The sequence below is a fragment of the Natator depressus genome, chromosome 7, assembly GCF_965152275.1.
Source record: "Natator depressus isolate rNatDep1 chromosome 7, rNatDep2.hap1, whole genome shotgun sequence".
Classification (NCBI taxonomy): Eukaryota; Metazoa; Chordata; order Testudines; family Cheloniidae; genus Natator; species Natator depressus.
Window position 1 is genome coordinate 59704385 of NC_134240.1, and position 16549 is coordinate 59720933.

Genomic DNA, 16549 nt, shown 5'->3' on the forward strand with positions numbered 1-16549 from the left:
CAGTTACCTGGGATTCTGCAGCAGCCTCTGCAGAAAGTGCGGTTACCCCAGCTGTCTCTGTGGGTCATGGGCACTCTCCTCCTTGAACGTTGGGTGACGAGCCCTTCTGACCACCTCTCAGGGAAGTTTCCCGACTGGGGGGCTGGTTTAAATGGGTGGGATTTGCCAAAGTGACTTAAAAGCCATTGAAAGTCAGTGGGAGCAGGGGGCCTTGCCGTCCTGTGCACCTTTGAACGTCTCCCCGTGGCGCTGGTGTACCTACGCCACTTCTGCGCTTGTGTGGATACCACCCACTAGCTTCGATGGTGCTTCTTGGAGGCGCCCAGTGCTGTGTAACCGTGTCCGGAGTGACTGGCCCATCGAAGGTGGGTAGATCTCGATGGTATGTTCGGGTGCAGCGAGGGCTCTTTTTAATGAGGCTGTTTGGGTGTCAAACCAAGTGTCTTTGGCTTGGATTCCTTTGTGGAGGCTATGGACGTGTTCCCTTGAGATCTGGCCATCCCGCGTTGCTGTCTGTTGGGTTTACGTTCTTTCTAGGCCTGCCAGAAGGACCCTCTCCTGCTGGAGCAGGGTGCTGTGTTGTAGGGAGCATATGCAGTGGCTCTCCCTGCTGGAGGCTGGAGGGTTCCAAAGCTTTCTTCATCTATGGCAGCATCTAGGCAGTCATTTTACCGCGCAAAGCATGATCCTTCCTCACTGGCTGGGGATTGCCTGGCTGTTCTGCTGGGGAATCTGTGTCGCTGTAAGATGCCTTGTGCCCTAGTGTACATTCAGAAAGGTCTTTTGGGTGCCCGGTTTTAGATGTGAATTGCTACCCCTCCACACCACGGGCTGCAGTCATGGCTGTGAGTGACTCTGCCAGCACATCATCGCCTTGGGGAATCCCCACCCCCTGCTCCCCACAGAACTACATACCTTGCACTGGGGGCCTTGCAGAGAACGGGGTAGGGCATTCAGTTGTTTCCTCTAGTGCAGTGATGCATCAACTTCAAGAGATTGTACTCATGGCTGGCGGGCCCATTGTGTTCCCACTGGCACCGCTCGCTAACCATCCGTCTCCATTGATGATTTCCATGTCATTCTCGCTCAGCCGGCAAGTACAGAAAGAATGGCCCACTCTGAGTGCCTCCCTTCTGGGGCCTGGAGATGCCTTGCGGAGACCCGATTTCCGGAGAGCGACTGCTCAGAATTTGCTGAAAACCAGCCCCTCAAGTCGGGTTCCCCAAGTCATCTGTGACAATAATGACCATGGTTTCTGTCTCTTGCTAGCCCCAGCTCAGCCTGGCTCCTGATGGCCACGGTGTGTTTTCTCTGCACCCCACACCGTATCTGCAGCCAACCACAGCTTGCACCATGGAATCTGAACTTAGGCCGGCTTTGGCAAACGTAGGGACCAGAAGTTCGGCTCCTAAATCCACACCCAGGCATGTGATTCAGAGATTGTAAGCGACACTGAATAACTGGCTCCTGCTGGCTTCATTTGGTAGGAGCAGGGTGTACACAGCACCTCTGACAACCAGGTCACATATGGAGTTACTTGCCTATCTTTAGGCATCCACGCTAGCAAATGGTGATCTGCCCTGGACTGAATCTGGCTGGAGGTCAGCTTGCTTTTTGGCTATTGGCCTCACTACCAAATGAGCAAGACTCTTGGGAAGCCACTTATTGCAGCGTCACTGGGAGCAGAACTCCCTCCTGAAATATGCTGAGCCCTCCTGGAAATGCCAGCAGCTCTGGGCTGGGGGGATTAGGGCAGGAGGAGGCTACAGGTTGCTCTCTCTTGGTCTGAGCTTTGCTGCCTTACTACTTTTTCTGCCCTCGGCCCCCGAGCAGCCATGATGATCCATTAGGGAAGCCCCAAACATGGTGAGATCCCACAGCAAACTCAGGGCAGCATTGGTGAATCACTCCTTGCAAGTGGCCCAGGCCCGTTGCCCCAGGCCTTGTGAGCTCAAATACCAGGCATCTTCCAGCAAAGAGTCTGCTCTGCTTTTTGCCTCTCTGAGCAGTTGTTCCATGCAGCCTTGTCCAGCTGTATACAGGTCGCCGCTCACTGATTCCTCTCCTCACAGGTGATTGTCAAGACCAGAACGGAGTACCAGCTCCAGCAGAAGAAGAAGAGAAAGTTGCATGTCCCCGGAATTAAAAAACTGAACATAAACCTGTACGATGAAGTATCAGAAAAGGTCAAGGTAAAGCATTCTCCTGTCTCCCCTCCCACCCCACCTCAGCAGGGATTGTGATTTGAGGGATTGTCTCTCACATTGACACTGAAACGGGGAAAGTGAATAATCCAGATTAACTCAGACCAGCCCTGTTTTAGCCAGGAGAGGGGCCAATGTGTCACCTCTGTCCTCAGGGGAGAAGCCAGCAGCCTGAAACCAGAGCAAGCCGATTTACATTCCTTACAGAACAGTGCATGGGCTGCTCTGTGCTCTCCACGGGCAGGAGGCTGGTGGAGATCCTGCCTCTCTCATGGGTGGTGTGAGGGCAAAAGGGCAGAAGAGGAAGAGGGACAAGGGAGGGCCTGTCGCTGTAGAATGGTCTGTTCCTGGGGTTGCTTCCTCTGCTGGAGAGCAGAAAGGGTTCACAACAGTCCTACAGACAAGCCAGGAGGAGGTGGCTAGCATGGGATTCCCTAGGGATGGCCAGGAGGCCCTGGTGCTGACCAGCCCCCCAGGAGGTCACTGCAGTGAGTGTGGCAGGAAGGGGCCCTAGTCCAACAGCACAGATGGGGTGCAGGGCTGCTCCCAGGAACAGGATCTGGTTTTCTTCAGGAGATGCCACCCCCCAGCATCCCACAGAGGCTCAAGTGGCAATGGAGGAGGGAGAGGGAAATGGGGCTTGCTGGGAAAGGGCTTGTTCAGGGGACAGCAGAGGAGTGGGGCTGTGGGTGAGGGGCAGACTCAGACAAGCTGGGTTTAAATTTTCAGTGCTCGGCCAAACCAAGTGCCAGAGCTGCAGCGTTTGCCCATCTCTTGAGCCCCTCCACCTTGGGGTCCTTGGGCCTGTGGCAGTGCCATGAGCCTGGACACCACAGATCCCTGTAGTTCATTCACCTCAGGCTTAGAGGAGAGGCACGATGAAGCCTGGGGACGAGGGGTTTGTAACCATTTCAGCACAAGGGTGTGGCTAGCTGGTCACTGCTGCTGTTCCCACCCCCCAGGCTCACACACCCCCTGGCTCTGACATGCACTTGGCAGGGGCGTCTGCAGGGAACACCAGGTGGAATGGGCAGTGACAGCAGAATCCCTTCCACACGGCTGATGTGGATTGGCATAATACACTCCATATGAGCCGGTCTCACTGCTACTGGGTTAACCGGCTGTCCGGTGACTTCTGCCTCCAGACATGCAGATTGTTTGGGGGGCCCAAGTCCAAAGGCTCTGCAGTGTCCCAATTTCCCTAGCGTACTTTGTCTCCGGTCCCTTGAGAAGCCACACTGGTTGTTTCTTGTCCCTCTGATTTTTCCAGGATCATTGTCCTTAGCTGCACGTTATTTAGGGCCCGTTTTAGGACTCAGCTGTCTTACCTCTCACTCCTGAATTTCGATCCTTCTCCCCATTGCATGTAGAGGTCTCTGGGGGCCATATTCTGCCCTCCCTATTCACACTGAGTAGCCCCTGGCTCAGGGGGAATCTGACCGTAGCTTTCTTCATTCCCCCACATGTGCTTTGTGGACACTTGAAACCCTTGAGCTGTGTCAGACTGTATAAGCGCAATAACGTTCCCAGTAAGGTACAAGAGACACACACCCTCAGGCAGGGCATTAACCAGACAAGATGGGTCAGGAAGACACCCCCACTCTCCTCCCGGACACCTTATTCCAGACATGCCCATTATGCTTTCTTGCCCCTCCCTCTGCAGCCTCTGATCCTGACTATTGTTGGGTACCGGACCCTGGGCTGTTGGTCCGGTGTGCTGAGGCCATAGCCACATCCGCACCTGTACAAACACAGCCTGGTTTTCAGTCCAGTCTCAACCTGACCACCTCTTTGACAGCCATGGGTTAGTTCCTGCGGTGACATGTGGCCAGGGTTGGTTAAAGCTGTTAGGTGCATCTAGCTGTGTCTTTGCATCCACAAACCGAGAGCCCGGTCTGAAAACCAGGCTCATGATGCATTTCCTTTGCCCCCTCCCCCTACTCAGATTCCACCTCATATCTTCTGAGGGGAAAAAGAAAAAAAAGAAAAGAAAAAGAGAACGAGCTAATGTGTCTCTGAAGATCAGCTTCATCTTATCTGGGAGTAAATCCGCTAATGTGCATAAATGTAGGGTGATTGCACGGCATCTCTGCACAGCCGAGTTAAGGTTGTTTGGATGCTTTTCCATATCCTATTACTATGGTAGGATTTCTGTTAAGTTAAACTTTCCCTCTGAATTTCCTGGATTCATAACACTTATTTGGGGGATAATTGCACCATCCCTATAATGTTTTTACCCTAATTACTGATGTACTCTTAGCCTTAACTCCATCTTGGGGTATCTTTTGGTTTCAAAAAATCACAACAATTAGATACAACAGCCTCAATAACTGTGTTTAATTATAACCTAATTTCTTCAAATGGAGTCTATGCACTAGATTTCAGTGAGTTTTAACTACATGGGAAGCCTGAAGAGGCTGGGCTGTTCTAATAAGGCCATTTGGGACAAGAACATGTCGGATGCAGCATGTTCCATTTCCTAAAGGACTCATTTGTAGTTTAATTTTAACTTCTACACTAATGAATGGGTACACCTGTAAATTCCCAGGCAATCCGTTCGATACTCAAAGGCTGAGTGCTGAGGATATGGTGTGCTCTTCCAAAGAGGATGTGTCCCTTGTGTGAGCGCAAAACGCAGCTCGGCCTTAACTCTGGTGTCCTCACCAGCATCTTCCTGGTGTACTGGTGTATTCTGTTCATTGGCCTGGTCCCAGAGGCCCATTTCTCCCCCAGGTTCCCGTGGGATATGGAAAATTCCCTCTCGCATTATAAAAACCAGGACCGTGACCTAGTCCCTCTACCCCTTCTCTTTGATAAGTCATGTACCTGAATGCAGCATGCTCTGGTAGTGGGGAATTCCTGCTTCCCGTACGGAGCTCTGCAACACGTCTAAGCATCAAGGTGAAATAAACGGCCATGGGATCCACGTAGCACTCACCTAGCATTACCTAGGAATCACAGTGAAGGGAGTGGGCTGGCTGGCCACTCCCTGGAGAAACAGAAGGGGCTGTGTTAGAATTCATTGGGTCTGCCAAAGGAGCTGGGTCTGCTGGGGAGTGGAGGAAGCCCAAATCATCTTCAGAAGCTGTGTGACCCTCACAAAGTTTCCACTGGCTCTGAGTTCCACCTGTGAGTTCCTCATAAGTCTGGGAGCTGCAGCACATCCCCGCATGGAACGGGGTTGCGGGGAGGTCAGTCCCAGAGCTGGGTGAAAATTTCCAGTAATTATTTTACTGAAAAAGGCAGATTTAGATCAACCGAAACATTCTGTGAATTTGTGTTGAATTCGCTTAATTGTTTTGATAAATAAAAATCCCTCCAAATAAAATGTTTCCTTTTGAGACGACGTCTCATTTTGAAATGGATTTCAATTTTATTTTGGAAAAAAAAACAACTGAAAAAGGTTAAAGCTCTAAAAATGAAACTAAACGTTTAGTTGGACTCAAAACCATTTTTTGGGAACAGTTTGGTTACAGCAGCGAACTGGAAAATCAAGTGTTTGCAGAGCTCTGACTGTGCCCTCATCTACAGTATACAACCCTTGTGGGATCAGGGAGTTTGCACCGGTGCGGGTGACGGAGAGGCCAGAGGCTGAGCCACAGAGGCTGGCTCTGCACAAGTGGCACAATCTGGAATGGGCAGAGATGATGCAAGAGATCCCTGTCTTCACTGTCTGACTCACACCTGGGCCCTGGTGCTTTAATGCAGCCGTAAATAGCAGCTCTCACACTATGAGTCACAGCCAAAAATAGAACTTCAGAACCAACAAGCCAGCCCCCACAGGAAGCTTTCTGTTGGAGGAAGCAGGGAAAGTTCTTTGCAGCCACTGCTGCAAATAACATCAGACCTTGAACCGCCCAGAGCCAGCCAGGCAAGGTCTGGAAGTGAAAAAGAGCCTTCTCTTGCTGACTTTCTCTCTTCATATCCATGCAGACTGGGTGCCTGGTCTTAGCCGGTGTGCCTGAGGCAGGCACTGTGACACTGTCCATGCTCTGCAGCACCAGCAGCAGCGGGCATTTCCATCCCATGCTGTGGAAGGAGAAGCGGCTTCATTGAGCGATTTATAAATGATGTCACACACGTTCTGTCAGGGCCAGTTCCTGGGGGCCGTTTCTCCCCCAGCAGGGTATGAGTAACTTGCCAGTGATGTCACTCTATCTACTTATCTTGGGTCGACATGTATTCCCCACCCCGCAGCTGCAATGGCCATTTGCTTCTCTCTGGAATCCATAAAGACCAGAAGGGACAGTTCTAACCATCCAGTCTGTCCTCCTGCCCACCACAGGCTAGCGAGCACCCCTCCCGCCAGTGACTCCTGCAGGCAGCCCAGAACATACAGTGGAGTTAGAGCAAATCCCTTTGAAAGAGACATTCTTTCCAGACTCCAAGTGATGGAGAACCCTCCATGTCTCTAGGTGAGCTGTTCCAGGGGCTAACTAACCTCCATTTAAAATGTGCTCCTTATTTCAAGTTTGTCCGGCTTTAGCTTCCATCCACTGGATCTTGTTCTCCCTTTTCTGCAAGATTAAACAGCCCTCTATTATTAGAAATTTCTGCCCCAAGGAGATAGTTGTAGACCATGATCAAGTCACCTCTTAACCTTCTCCTAGATAAACGAAACAGACTGAGTTTCTTTAGTCTGTCACCGCAAGGCAGGTTTCCAGACCTGAATCATTTTTGTCGCTCTCTTCCAAACCCTTTCCAGTTGGTCCAATTAATTAGAAGTCCAGACACCAGACCTGGACGTGGTATCCAGTGATGGTCCCACCAGTGTCATATACAGAGGTAACACCTCCCCTCTTGCTATAAGGTCTGTGTGGACACCTGGCCTGGCTATGGTCATGGTCTCACCAAGGCAGGGTACCCTCTCTCATCGTCTGTCAGTGCCTTCAGGTTTGGGGATTTTTGCCAAAAATTTTCGTCTGGGTTCATGCCAGTTGTTCTGTTTTGTTCCCTTTCCTTCCAGCTGACAGGGTTGATTCTCATCACGGTGGCCTTCCTGGCCTGCCTGCTCATGCTGGTCATGTACAAGGCGCTGTGGTATGACCAGCTAAGCTGCCCAGAGGGCTTTGTGTTTAAGGTAAGATGACCCCTGTCTCCCTCCGGCCTGTTTCAGTTATCGCCTTACTGATGGTGGTGCTGGGAAAGGAAGAACGCTGCTATCTCCTCAGTGTCAAATGTTCGCATTATGCTGAGCCCAGGCTCATGTATGGGCCCCGATCTTGCCTGGTGCTGAGGGCCCTCAGCTATCCATGCTCTCGGCTTTGCAGGATGAGCTCCCTTTGGGACTGTTGGGAGAAGGCCAATTGCCGAACCTCGACACTGGCCTGTCTCTCCCAGTAAGTGTCTTGTAAGCGATGTTCACATGGAGGTGGAGTTGAGCGTGGGTGAGCAGTGTAACCAGCTGGTCACAGCCGCTGGCTGTGTTCTTCCTTGGGACACCCCACATCCGCAGGCATCCTCCAGAGGGACCCCGGCAAGCATCTGACCTGCAGAGCAAAATGCCTGTTCCTCTTGACTGGGGCGAAGTGTCCCATGAGCGATGTGAAGGAGAGATCTGCTGATACAATCTGCCCAGTGGTACAAGCATATGGATTGGTGTAGCGATTTGCCTACCTTCTTCTGCTACTGTGATGCCCAGAACTGAACTTGGTGCTCTTGTGTTGTACCTGTCTATCCCCAGGGAATCTGAATCAGCTCCCTCTTCTGATTTGATATCCTTTTGTATGCAGCCCAAAACGTAGGGGCTATTTTACTGCTTTGTTTGGCAGCTCGCTGGGGCTGTGCTTTCCAGCACACTTCTAGCTCTCCCCCCAGGGCTTTTTTCCAAGCTCACGAAAGCTTACGCTCAAATAAATTGGTTAGTCTCTAAGGTGCCACAAGTCCTCCTTTTCTTTTTACTGAGTACTTGTGTATCACGCCCTCTCCCTACCACTGGTTAGCTTGCATTTGCCCAGGATCAGTCCAGTGTATTATTTCTCCCCCCTGACAGCGCTCTGGCTTTGTGAGCCGTTTGCACACCATTGCTGTACACACCCAGACTGGCCTCCAGCTGGTGCCCCTGCTGGGCGATTTCAGAGCGCAGTGCAGAGCTGCAGGATGCCACTAAGTCTGGCCCTTTCCCAGTGGAAACATATTGACAGCTTTGGGAAAAGAAACCCTGTGTCTGTGCCACAAGCAGCAGAAGCCAAGTGGGTGGTTTCATGGGGTGGAATATCCCCCCATCTTCAGGCCGGCAGGCTGTGACTGCTGAGCAGCCGAGGTACAAAGGGCGGGGGAGGGGGGCCTCCAGGGTGTGTTGTTGGAGCAGAACTCTCCTTGCGCTTCCTCCCGGTGAGCCTTGACTCCTGTAATTGGCCTGTGGGGAGGCGAAAGGGGGGAGGGCAGAATATCAGAGGGATGCAGCCTGCCATGTCGGGCTGGGGGCGGGTGGGGGGCGGTAAGGAGAGACCATGCCGAGGGCCCAATTCAGTGCAGGGCTTTTTGCCAGTGGAAGCTGGTGCTGACCCAGTGGGAGGAGCCCACCTGGAGGAAAGTTCACAAGGAGGGGACAGCAGTGGCACAAGGTACCAACAACTCCGGTCCTGCCAGGGGCCCATGGCCACCCTCAGTGCTGCTGTTTGGGGAGGGGCATGGCCAAGGCAGCTGGGGTAGGGCTGGTCAGAAATCTTTTTTGATGGAAAATTGGGGTTTTGATGGAATGAAATATTTCATGGGAAGTGCCTGGTTTCCAAGGAAAGGTCCAGAAACGGGCGGCCTGAAAACCAAAATATTTCCATTGTGAGGTGCTGCCATGGTGCCTTGTGGGCATTGTAGTTCGGGTGCCTCTAGCTCCCCATTCTCCTTTCTGGTCAGGCCACATTTCCCTAAGTGAGGGGTGTGAAGGTCGAGTGGTGACGCTCTGTGTGGGTGGGGCGGCACATGCTCACACCGTGAAGAGAGCACTGTGAAGCTGGGATGAACTGTGGGGTGTCACCCAGATACCCCTGCTTCCCGCCTCTCTCGCTGATCACACACTGTAACCCACCAGCCAGTGCATTCGCTTCGTGTCCCCCTCCATGCCCAGTCCACACAGGTTATGAGTCTGTGACAATCCGGGCCTGCGGAGTCTGGCTTCTCAGCCCAGGCTACAAAGATTCGTGTTTAGGGGCTGTGCAGTAGGCAGCCCGGCAGGTGTAATGCAGGGCAACCTGCTGCTGCAGCCTCCCCTGGCGGTACCTAATTCTGGAAAGTCCGGGAGAGGCAGGGAGTGTTTCGGGGAGTGATTAATGGCACAGAGGGTGCCACAGCAGATGACACTAAGCTGCGGGGAGAGGTAGATACACTGGAGGGTAGGGATAGGGTCCAGAGTGACCTAGACAAATTGGAGGATTGGGCCAAAAGAAATCTGATGAGGTTCAACAAGGACAAGTGCAGAGTCCTGCACTTAGAACGGAAGAATCCCATGCACCGCTACAGGCTGGGGGCCGACTGGCTAAGAAGCAGTTCTGCAGAAAAGGACCTAGGGGTTACAGTGGACAAGAAGCTGGATATGAGTCAGCAGTGTGCCCTTGTTGCCAAGAAGGCCAATGGCATATTGGGCTGTATTAGTAGGAGCATTGCCAGCAGATCGAGGGAAGTGATTATTCCCCTCTATTCGACACTGGTGAGTCCACACCTGGAGTACTGCATCCAGTTTTGGTCCCCCCACTAAAGAAGGGATGTGGACAAATTGGAGAGAGTCCAGTGGAGGGCAATGAAAATGATTAGGAAGCTGGGGCACATGATTTATGAGGAGAGGCTGAGGAAACTGGGGTTATTTAGTCTGCAGAAGCGAAGAGTGAGGGGGGAATTGATAGTAGCCTTCAATTACCTGAAGGGGGGTCCCAAAGAGGATGGAGCTCGGCTGTTCTCAGTGGTGGCAGAGGACAGAACAAGAAGCAAGGATCTCAAGTTGCAGTGGGGGAGGTCTAGGCTGGATATTAGAAGGGTGGTGAAGCACTGGAATGGGTTACCTAGGGAGGTGGTGGAATCTCCATCCTTAGAGGTTTTTAATGCCCGGCGTGACAAAGCCCTGGCTGGGATGATTTAGTTGGGGATTGGTCCTGCTTTGAGCAGGGGGTTGGACTAGATGACCTCCTGAGGTCTCTTCTAACCCTGATATTCTATGATCCCTCCAGCTGACCGCTAAACAGGGAGAACTGCTCTTTCAGTAACTTTCCAATGGGATACAATGTTAATAGACACAGAACTGAATGAGGCATGTCATTCAGCTACTCACACCCTTCTGAAGGGTCGACCTAGAAGCAGTCCCAGCACCATAGCTTCTCCCTCTGATTCTCAGGCAGGGGCAGCTCCCCTTCTCCTCGATTCTGGGAACAGCTCAGCTACTCCAAAGCTGGATAAAAAAACATGTGAAATTAGCAAACAAAAACTACATTCAGTGGCAGTTAATGTTGCATTAAGACTTGTCACTAACCCAAACCCTTTAAATGTGACCTCATATCTATTATATGACCAAATCAGCCCATCTGACTGTCACACATTCCATGCATTCGGGAACATATTCTGTCTTAACACAGCTGAGATCACTGGTAAGATTTTGTGTTAGATGCAAATTTGATGCCGTTGGGGCCTGTGCAAGTATTGGCTGAAGACGGAAGTGAGCTCTGTGGAGCGTTGGAGGTGGCAAGGAATGCAGGAGTCTTTCCACTTAACTGCTTATTTCCAAGCTTTTAAGTTTTTGGACGGATGGGATATGTCCTGCATCAGCCTGAACTGTCACTAAACGTAGATTTTGTTTGTTGTTAACATGTATGATAAGTTACACACACCGATGCACAGACAGACAGACACACACAAGTTAAAAGAAAATTAAGGTTGCAAAGCCAAGCACCCAAAAGTTAGGAAATGCCAGAATGAAGACTGTCTGTACAACCTTAACTCTGCCCCCTTGTGCATATGCATTCTGATACAGTTTGTAATGACGTGATCACAGACTGTTTTTTCCACAGGAGGCAGTGGGGAGATGTGAGGGGATGGAGCATGCTCAGTGGGGGCAGAACCTTTGGAGATTTTCCTGCTAACATCTATGAAGTTTCTATGGAGCATGTGTGAAATGCGATTTTCTGAAGCTTTATAACTTGGCCAAATTTAAAAAAGAATTTGCTAACCTGGGCAAAGCAATGTATTTCCCCTCCCTTTGTTCTCTGAAACAGCTGAACTGTTTTGACTGAAATTTCCCACCCAAAATCAGCCTGAGGCAAACAGCTGGCAGGGGAAATGTCAGGCCTGCTTGGCCAGCGTGTTGAAAAGAGTGGGAGCTGTTGGTTTGTTGTGACGCTTCCCCAGCAACAGGCTCAGGGAGCAGTGGCGGGGGCAGGCTGTGTTGGGCGCTCCATCAGCACAGCACAGACTGGCCTGTTGGGAGGCAAGTCAGCCAGGTGAGGGGTGGACAAGGGCAGGCCCCAGCTCAACATCTAGCCCCCTGGAGAGTCCCAAGGGTCAGAACTATGAGGGGGCATCTAGCCCAGCTCATTGGGACCAGTCTCAGATTCCTCCTGTATAGTGTGCCATGCAAGACCCATAGAGCTCGGGGTGATACAGGGGGTCCTGGCCCCAAAAACTGCCCTGGCCTCAGTGGGGCCGGGATTTCAGCCCCGGGGTCTTTTGGGGGACTTGTCTGTCCCCAGCAGCGTTTGTGTGGGGATCCCTGCCTAACTCCAGCAAGTCCTATGGGACACCATTGGCTGCCCAGTTCTGCTAAGCCAGTCTGTGGAGACTGCAAGGTGCCAGCAGTGGCCCCCTTCCCCCACCCTCCTCCACTTGGCCAACATTGACAGCATAGACCATCTTCTCATGGGTCCCTGAGCACAGGGTGTCCATCTTCTCTGAGGGCTTCAGAAAAGGGGCAAAAGCAGGGAAGATGCACTGAGCTGGGATCCAGGAGCGCATGAGTTCAAACCTCACCAATTCCAGTCACTGCTATTGATATCTGTGTGCATGTCACAGCCCTGATTATTGGCCAGTGCTGGGTGCCTCGGCTGCAGTGAACAATCACATGCCTGTTACAAACAAAGGAACTGAGAGCTTGCTGGAGAGGCTCCCCCGCCATGTGACAGCACTGCTGGGGCAGAGATGAGGCAGAAGGTCCCCCCCGTCCTTCCTTCCCCCTATAGCCCCCCTACCCTTCCCCATCTACCTCCCAGACCATGTTGCCTCCCACGCTGACACCGTTGAAGCTAATAGTTTAGGTTTACCCCACTCAGGCAGGCAGGATTTGGCCCATCTAGCACATTAAGGACATCTGAGGCCTCTCCCCACTAGGATAAAAGGCAAGTTTTAAAGACACGCTCCCTAGCAGGCTTGAACTAATATGTTCTCAAACTATAGGGCAGCCGGGGCAAGCTGCAGTTAACAGGTGTTAGCTGGTCAAGGTGAACCCTAGCGGGGAGCCACCACCAAACATGGGTTAAAATGCAATCTGCCCTGCCTGCACGAGAGTTTTAAACCGGGTTAATTCAAAGGGGCTGGCTGCCGTGTTTAAACATACGCTTGCTGTCCTGGCATGGAAAGGCCCTATCTGATGTAGGACAGCAGCTGGGATCCTGCTACTAAATCACTTAGAGGCTTTTGAAATTCCCCACCCTGCTCCTTCCCTGGGCGGGCCCAGCCTTTCTCTTGTCCTAACTCCTGCGTGTGCTTCCTGTGGGGAGAGCGGCTCGACGAGACTGGGGACCCCTCAGAAGCTGGAACCAGCTCTGCATAAGATGTTTGCCATTAAATCCCAAACTCAGTGGAAATCACCTGGCTTCAGGAATTTGGGATGGTCAAAAATTCTCAGTTGAAATGATTTTTGACAGAAAATGGGGGTTTGGGCTTTTCAAGAAAAGTGCCTGTTTTCTGTGGAAAAACCACATACTCCCAAAATGAATATTTCAGTGTGGGGATCCTGATGCAGGGCCTCAAGAGAGTTGTAGTTAAGATGCCTCAGGTCCCAACTACTTCATATCCTCTATGGGCCAGGCTCCCTGACCAGATGATATCTCCCTTAATGCAATGCAGCCACCAACTCCCATGATGCGGCTGCCTCCCAGCACCAAGAGAGGGATCATGGGGGACGTAGGCAGGCCAGGGAACCCAGCATATATAGGGGAATGGTCACCGCAGCAGAATTCAGAGCCCACCCACCCTGTTTCCCAGCTCGGACAATTGGACAGGGAGCAGAATTCTGCTTCCTGGTGCAAAACCAGAGGAACCTGTGTTGTCAGTGGAGTTATGCCAGTGTAAAGAGATGCCGCCCCAGGGAGTGGATCAGCAGGCACTGCAGTGGGTTGAGCTATCTGCATCCTTTCTCTTGCCGCATGGAAGAGCATGACCCAGCACAGTTATTGGTTACAAGGGAGCTTGGGGCCCAGCCAGTGTCACTTCTCCCTCTGCTCTCTAACCAAAGCCTGCAGGTCTCATTTGCTCATGGCGTTTTCTGTTCTTTTCACCAGCACAAGCACTGTACTCCCGCTGCACTGGAGATGTACTATTCGGAGCAGGAAGTGGGACCCCAAGGAAGTCTCTACACGGCCATTAACCACTTAAATCAAGGCAAGAAAACCATCCCTGAACTGCCATCCCCTTGGTTACCGGTCATTAATGCCTTGAAGGAAGGTGAGAAAGGCAAAGAGGATCCGGCTGGCATTCAGCAGTAAGGGACAGGAGCCAGACACACCTGGACTGTGGTTCCGGGAGTGCGTGTATTAACTTCAAGGAGAGTATTAACCCATTCAAAGCTAGTTTTGTGTCCCAAATCAACCAACAAAAAGACAATGCTGAAAGGGCGCCTAGGGCAGGAACAAATTGTTTTCTTTTTGGCACAGAGAAGAGATTTTGCTCCATTCTGAGAGATGCCCCTCCCCCAATCTCTTGAGCATAAAAACGTTGTCCGAACGGTTAGTCTTTGCTTTTCTTTATTTCTGTGTATTTATAACGGGGGCTGCAGGGGGAATCTGTCGGCGCGGTGGCCGAGTAGCCATTAGAACGCCATGCCATGCCAAGGCTGAGATGCGTTGCTAGTGTTTTTCTGCACCTCCATGGATAATTTGAGATGGACTGAAGTAATACTCTTCTTCGTGCTATACAGGGGTTAGCTTTTGTCTGCACACATTGCATTAGCCCCAGAAGGACCTTTCGGTCCCTGTCCAGTCGTGTTTCGTTAATGGTTTTTTGACACGGTGGTTGCTGAGTGCCCATGACCACCTTCATGGCAGGAGGGAAGAAAATAGGCTATGGGCACACCACAAAAATAGCAACCTTTTAGAGCAGCTAAGTGCTTCAGCGTTGCTATCCAGTGCTGTATGGAGGCAAATGTTAACACGCATTGCACTTTAATTTGAGTAAGCTTTTAAATGTCATTTATGCTTCGCTAGTCTCGGTTGCAATTTGATTGCTAATTACCAGGCTAAATCTGACACCATTTAATTACATTGCTGCTGGCTAGGGTACCTTTTTTGTTTGGTCATTAACACATCTTCAAGTCTGTAGGATCTGGTTGGTGTGAAATCATTGTACCACTCTCGTTTGCACCGTGTGTTTGTCTGTCTGTGTGTGTGTGTGTACTGCTTTTAGGCCCTCGCGTTGTGGAACATCATTGGCGATTTTACACCACTTTGTACATTTTTATAGAGATTGTGATTTGTCACCTTGCAGCAAAGCACTTCCAAGTGCCAAAATGAATGTGGTGATCAGCAGCTTTTCTGTAAGTAAAAATAAATGTTCATCTTCACCGTGGCTTATTCATTCTTCTCCCGGTTGTAATTGGTTTGGGGGGTTTTTTTTGAGTCTTTCTTTGCAAGAACTCAGCAATGCTGACAGCTGTGCCAAGTCCAGCCACCTAACGCGGAAGTGTAAACAGTGATAATCAAATTCACTGTCACTGCAGCATGGTCCTGTGACAAGAGCCCAATGCAGTCATTGCTCTGGCATGGGGAAAAGTGCCATGGAATTTAATAGCTTCAGAGCGTCCTAGATTTTAAGGCCAGATGGGACCATTCTGATCACTCAGTCTGACTTCCTGTATAGCACAGGCCAGAGAGCCTCACCCAGCGACTCTTGCACCAGCCCAGAACTCCTGGTTGAACTAGGGCATGTCTGATTTTAAGGAATGCCCCACACAATTGGCCTCCCTGTTGAAACATCTGTGCTGTTAAATATTTCATTTGCACGCCCCCAGGATCTTGGTTTTGGGTTCAATGCAAATCTGAAAAGGGCCAATTTTGCTCGTTTGGAGTCTGAACCCAGACTCTGTCCAGACTGAGCCTCAAAATCAGAGCCCAAACCCTGGGCTTGCCCTATTCTATATTCAAACACTTCCTTACTCCCTTTCTGCTGTAGGAGTTGCTTGTAAAACAGCGTGGTTGGGAAAATGCCCAAGGAGAATCAGCCTCCCCAGCCTTTCCCCAGTAGCAACAGGCTCTTAGCACCTCTGGGGCTGCCAGGTGCCACAGAGAAGGTTTACAATGCTGCAGGGTTGTCAAGATTTTTCAGTGCGTGCCGCCGTGTGGGCTGTCTCTCTCTCTAACCTCTGGCTTCGTTCGTTATTATCCACATTTGGCACTAGGACAAAAGTCATCCGTGACCGTGACACACTCCTGGCTCTGATGCTGCACAGCACTGAACAAAGGAGCCCAGTGCTGTCACTCTGTTTCACAGAGAGGGGGTGTGGCAGAGGTAGAACTCGAACCTACGTCTCCTGCCTTAGCCACGGGCCCACATGCTGCCTGTGTTATTTAGCTGTTCCCTGGAGTGATGGAGAACCCCTAGCTCCATGGTGCTGACCCACGTAACAGCTAATGCAATAATATGAGACCTTTCCAATCATCAGTGTGCCCTCTAGGGCCCAGTACAGTGCGGCAGGGAAAGAACAAACACTCCCTCAGCCAGCCACTAAAGTCACTTCCTGCACCTTTGGAGTTTGTCGGTGGGTTCTCCATCTGGTTTTCGTCCTTTGCCAAAGATGACAGACCAATCCAATTGCACTCTCTCCCTGTGCGCAGACGGAAAGGCTTTGAGCTGTACTTGGCAGGGAGACTTTCCGAGTCTTGGTAAAAGAGCCCAGCTTCTTGAGTCCGCTTTTGATTTTGCATGTTTTCATTGATCCCTCCATATGGTGACCCAGAAGGGAGTCCCTCATCATCTTCCCCTGGGCTTGCAGCCAGGAAGAGCCCACTCTGGGTCCATCATTCACCTGTGGGGGAGACACCCCGCTCTCTGCAGTGATGGGTGGAGATCAAGATTCCCTGTGAGACTCTCTGGTCTGTCAGCTGCCTTGGATGTCCCTCCTCAACAGGGTTAGGTATCATTCATGTTTACATGGA

General features: G+C 51.2%; 1 protein-coding gene across 3 annotated transcripts in view; it reads left to right on the top strand.

Moving 5' to 3' along the window:
- The window catches only part of CALY (calcyon neuron specific vesicular protein), a 50790-nt gene extending 35832 nt beyond the window's left edge, over positions 1 to 14958 (top strand). For all 3 annotated transcript variants that reach the window (XM_074958604.1, XM_074958603.1, XM_074958602.1), the window contains exons 3-5: positions 2073 to 2192; positions 7171 to 7284; positions 13682 to 14958. In XM_074958604.1, coding sequence (XP_074814705.1) covers positions 2073 to 2192; positions 7171 to 7284; positions 13682 to 13885 — 438 coding nt within the window. In that variant the 3' untranslated portion in view covers positions 13886 to 14958. The remainder of the gene's footprint in view (positions 1 to 2072; positions 2193 to 7170; positions 7285 to 13681) is intronic.
- The last annotated feature ends 1591 nt before the right edge of the window (positions 14959 to 16549 follow it).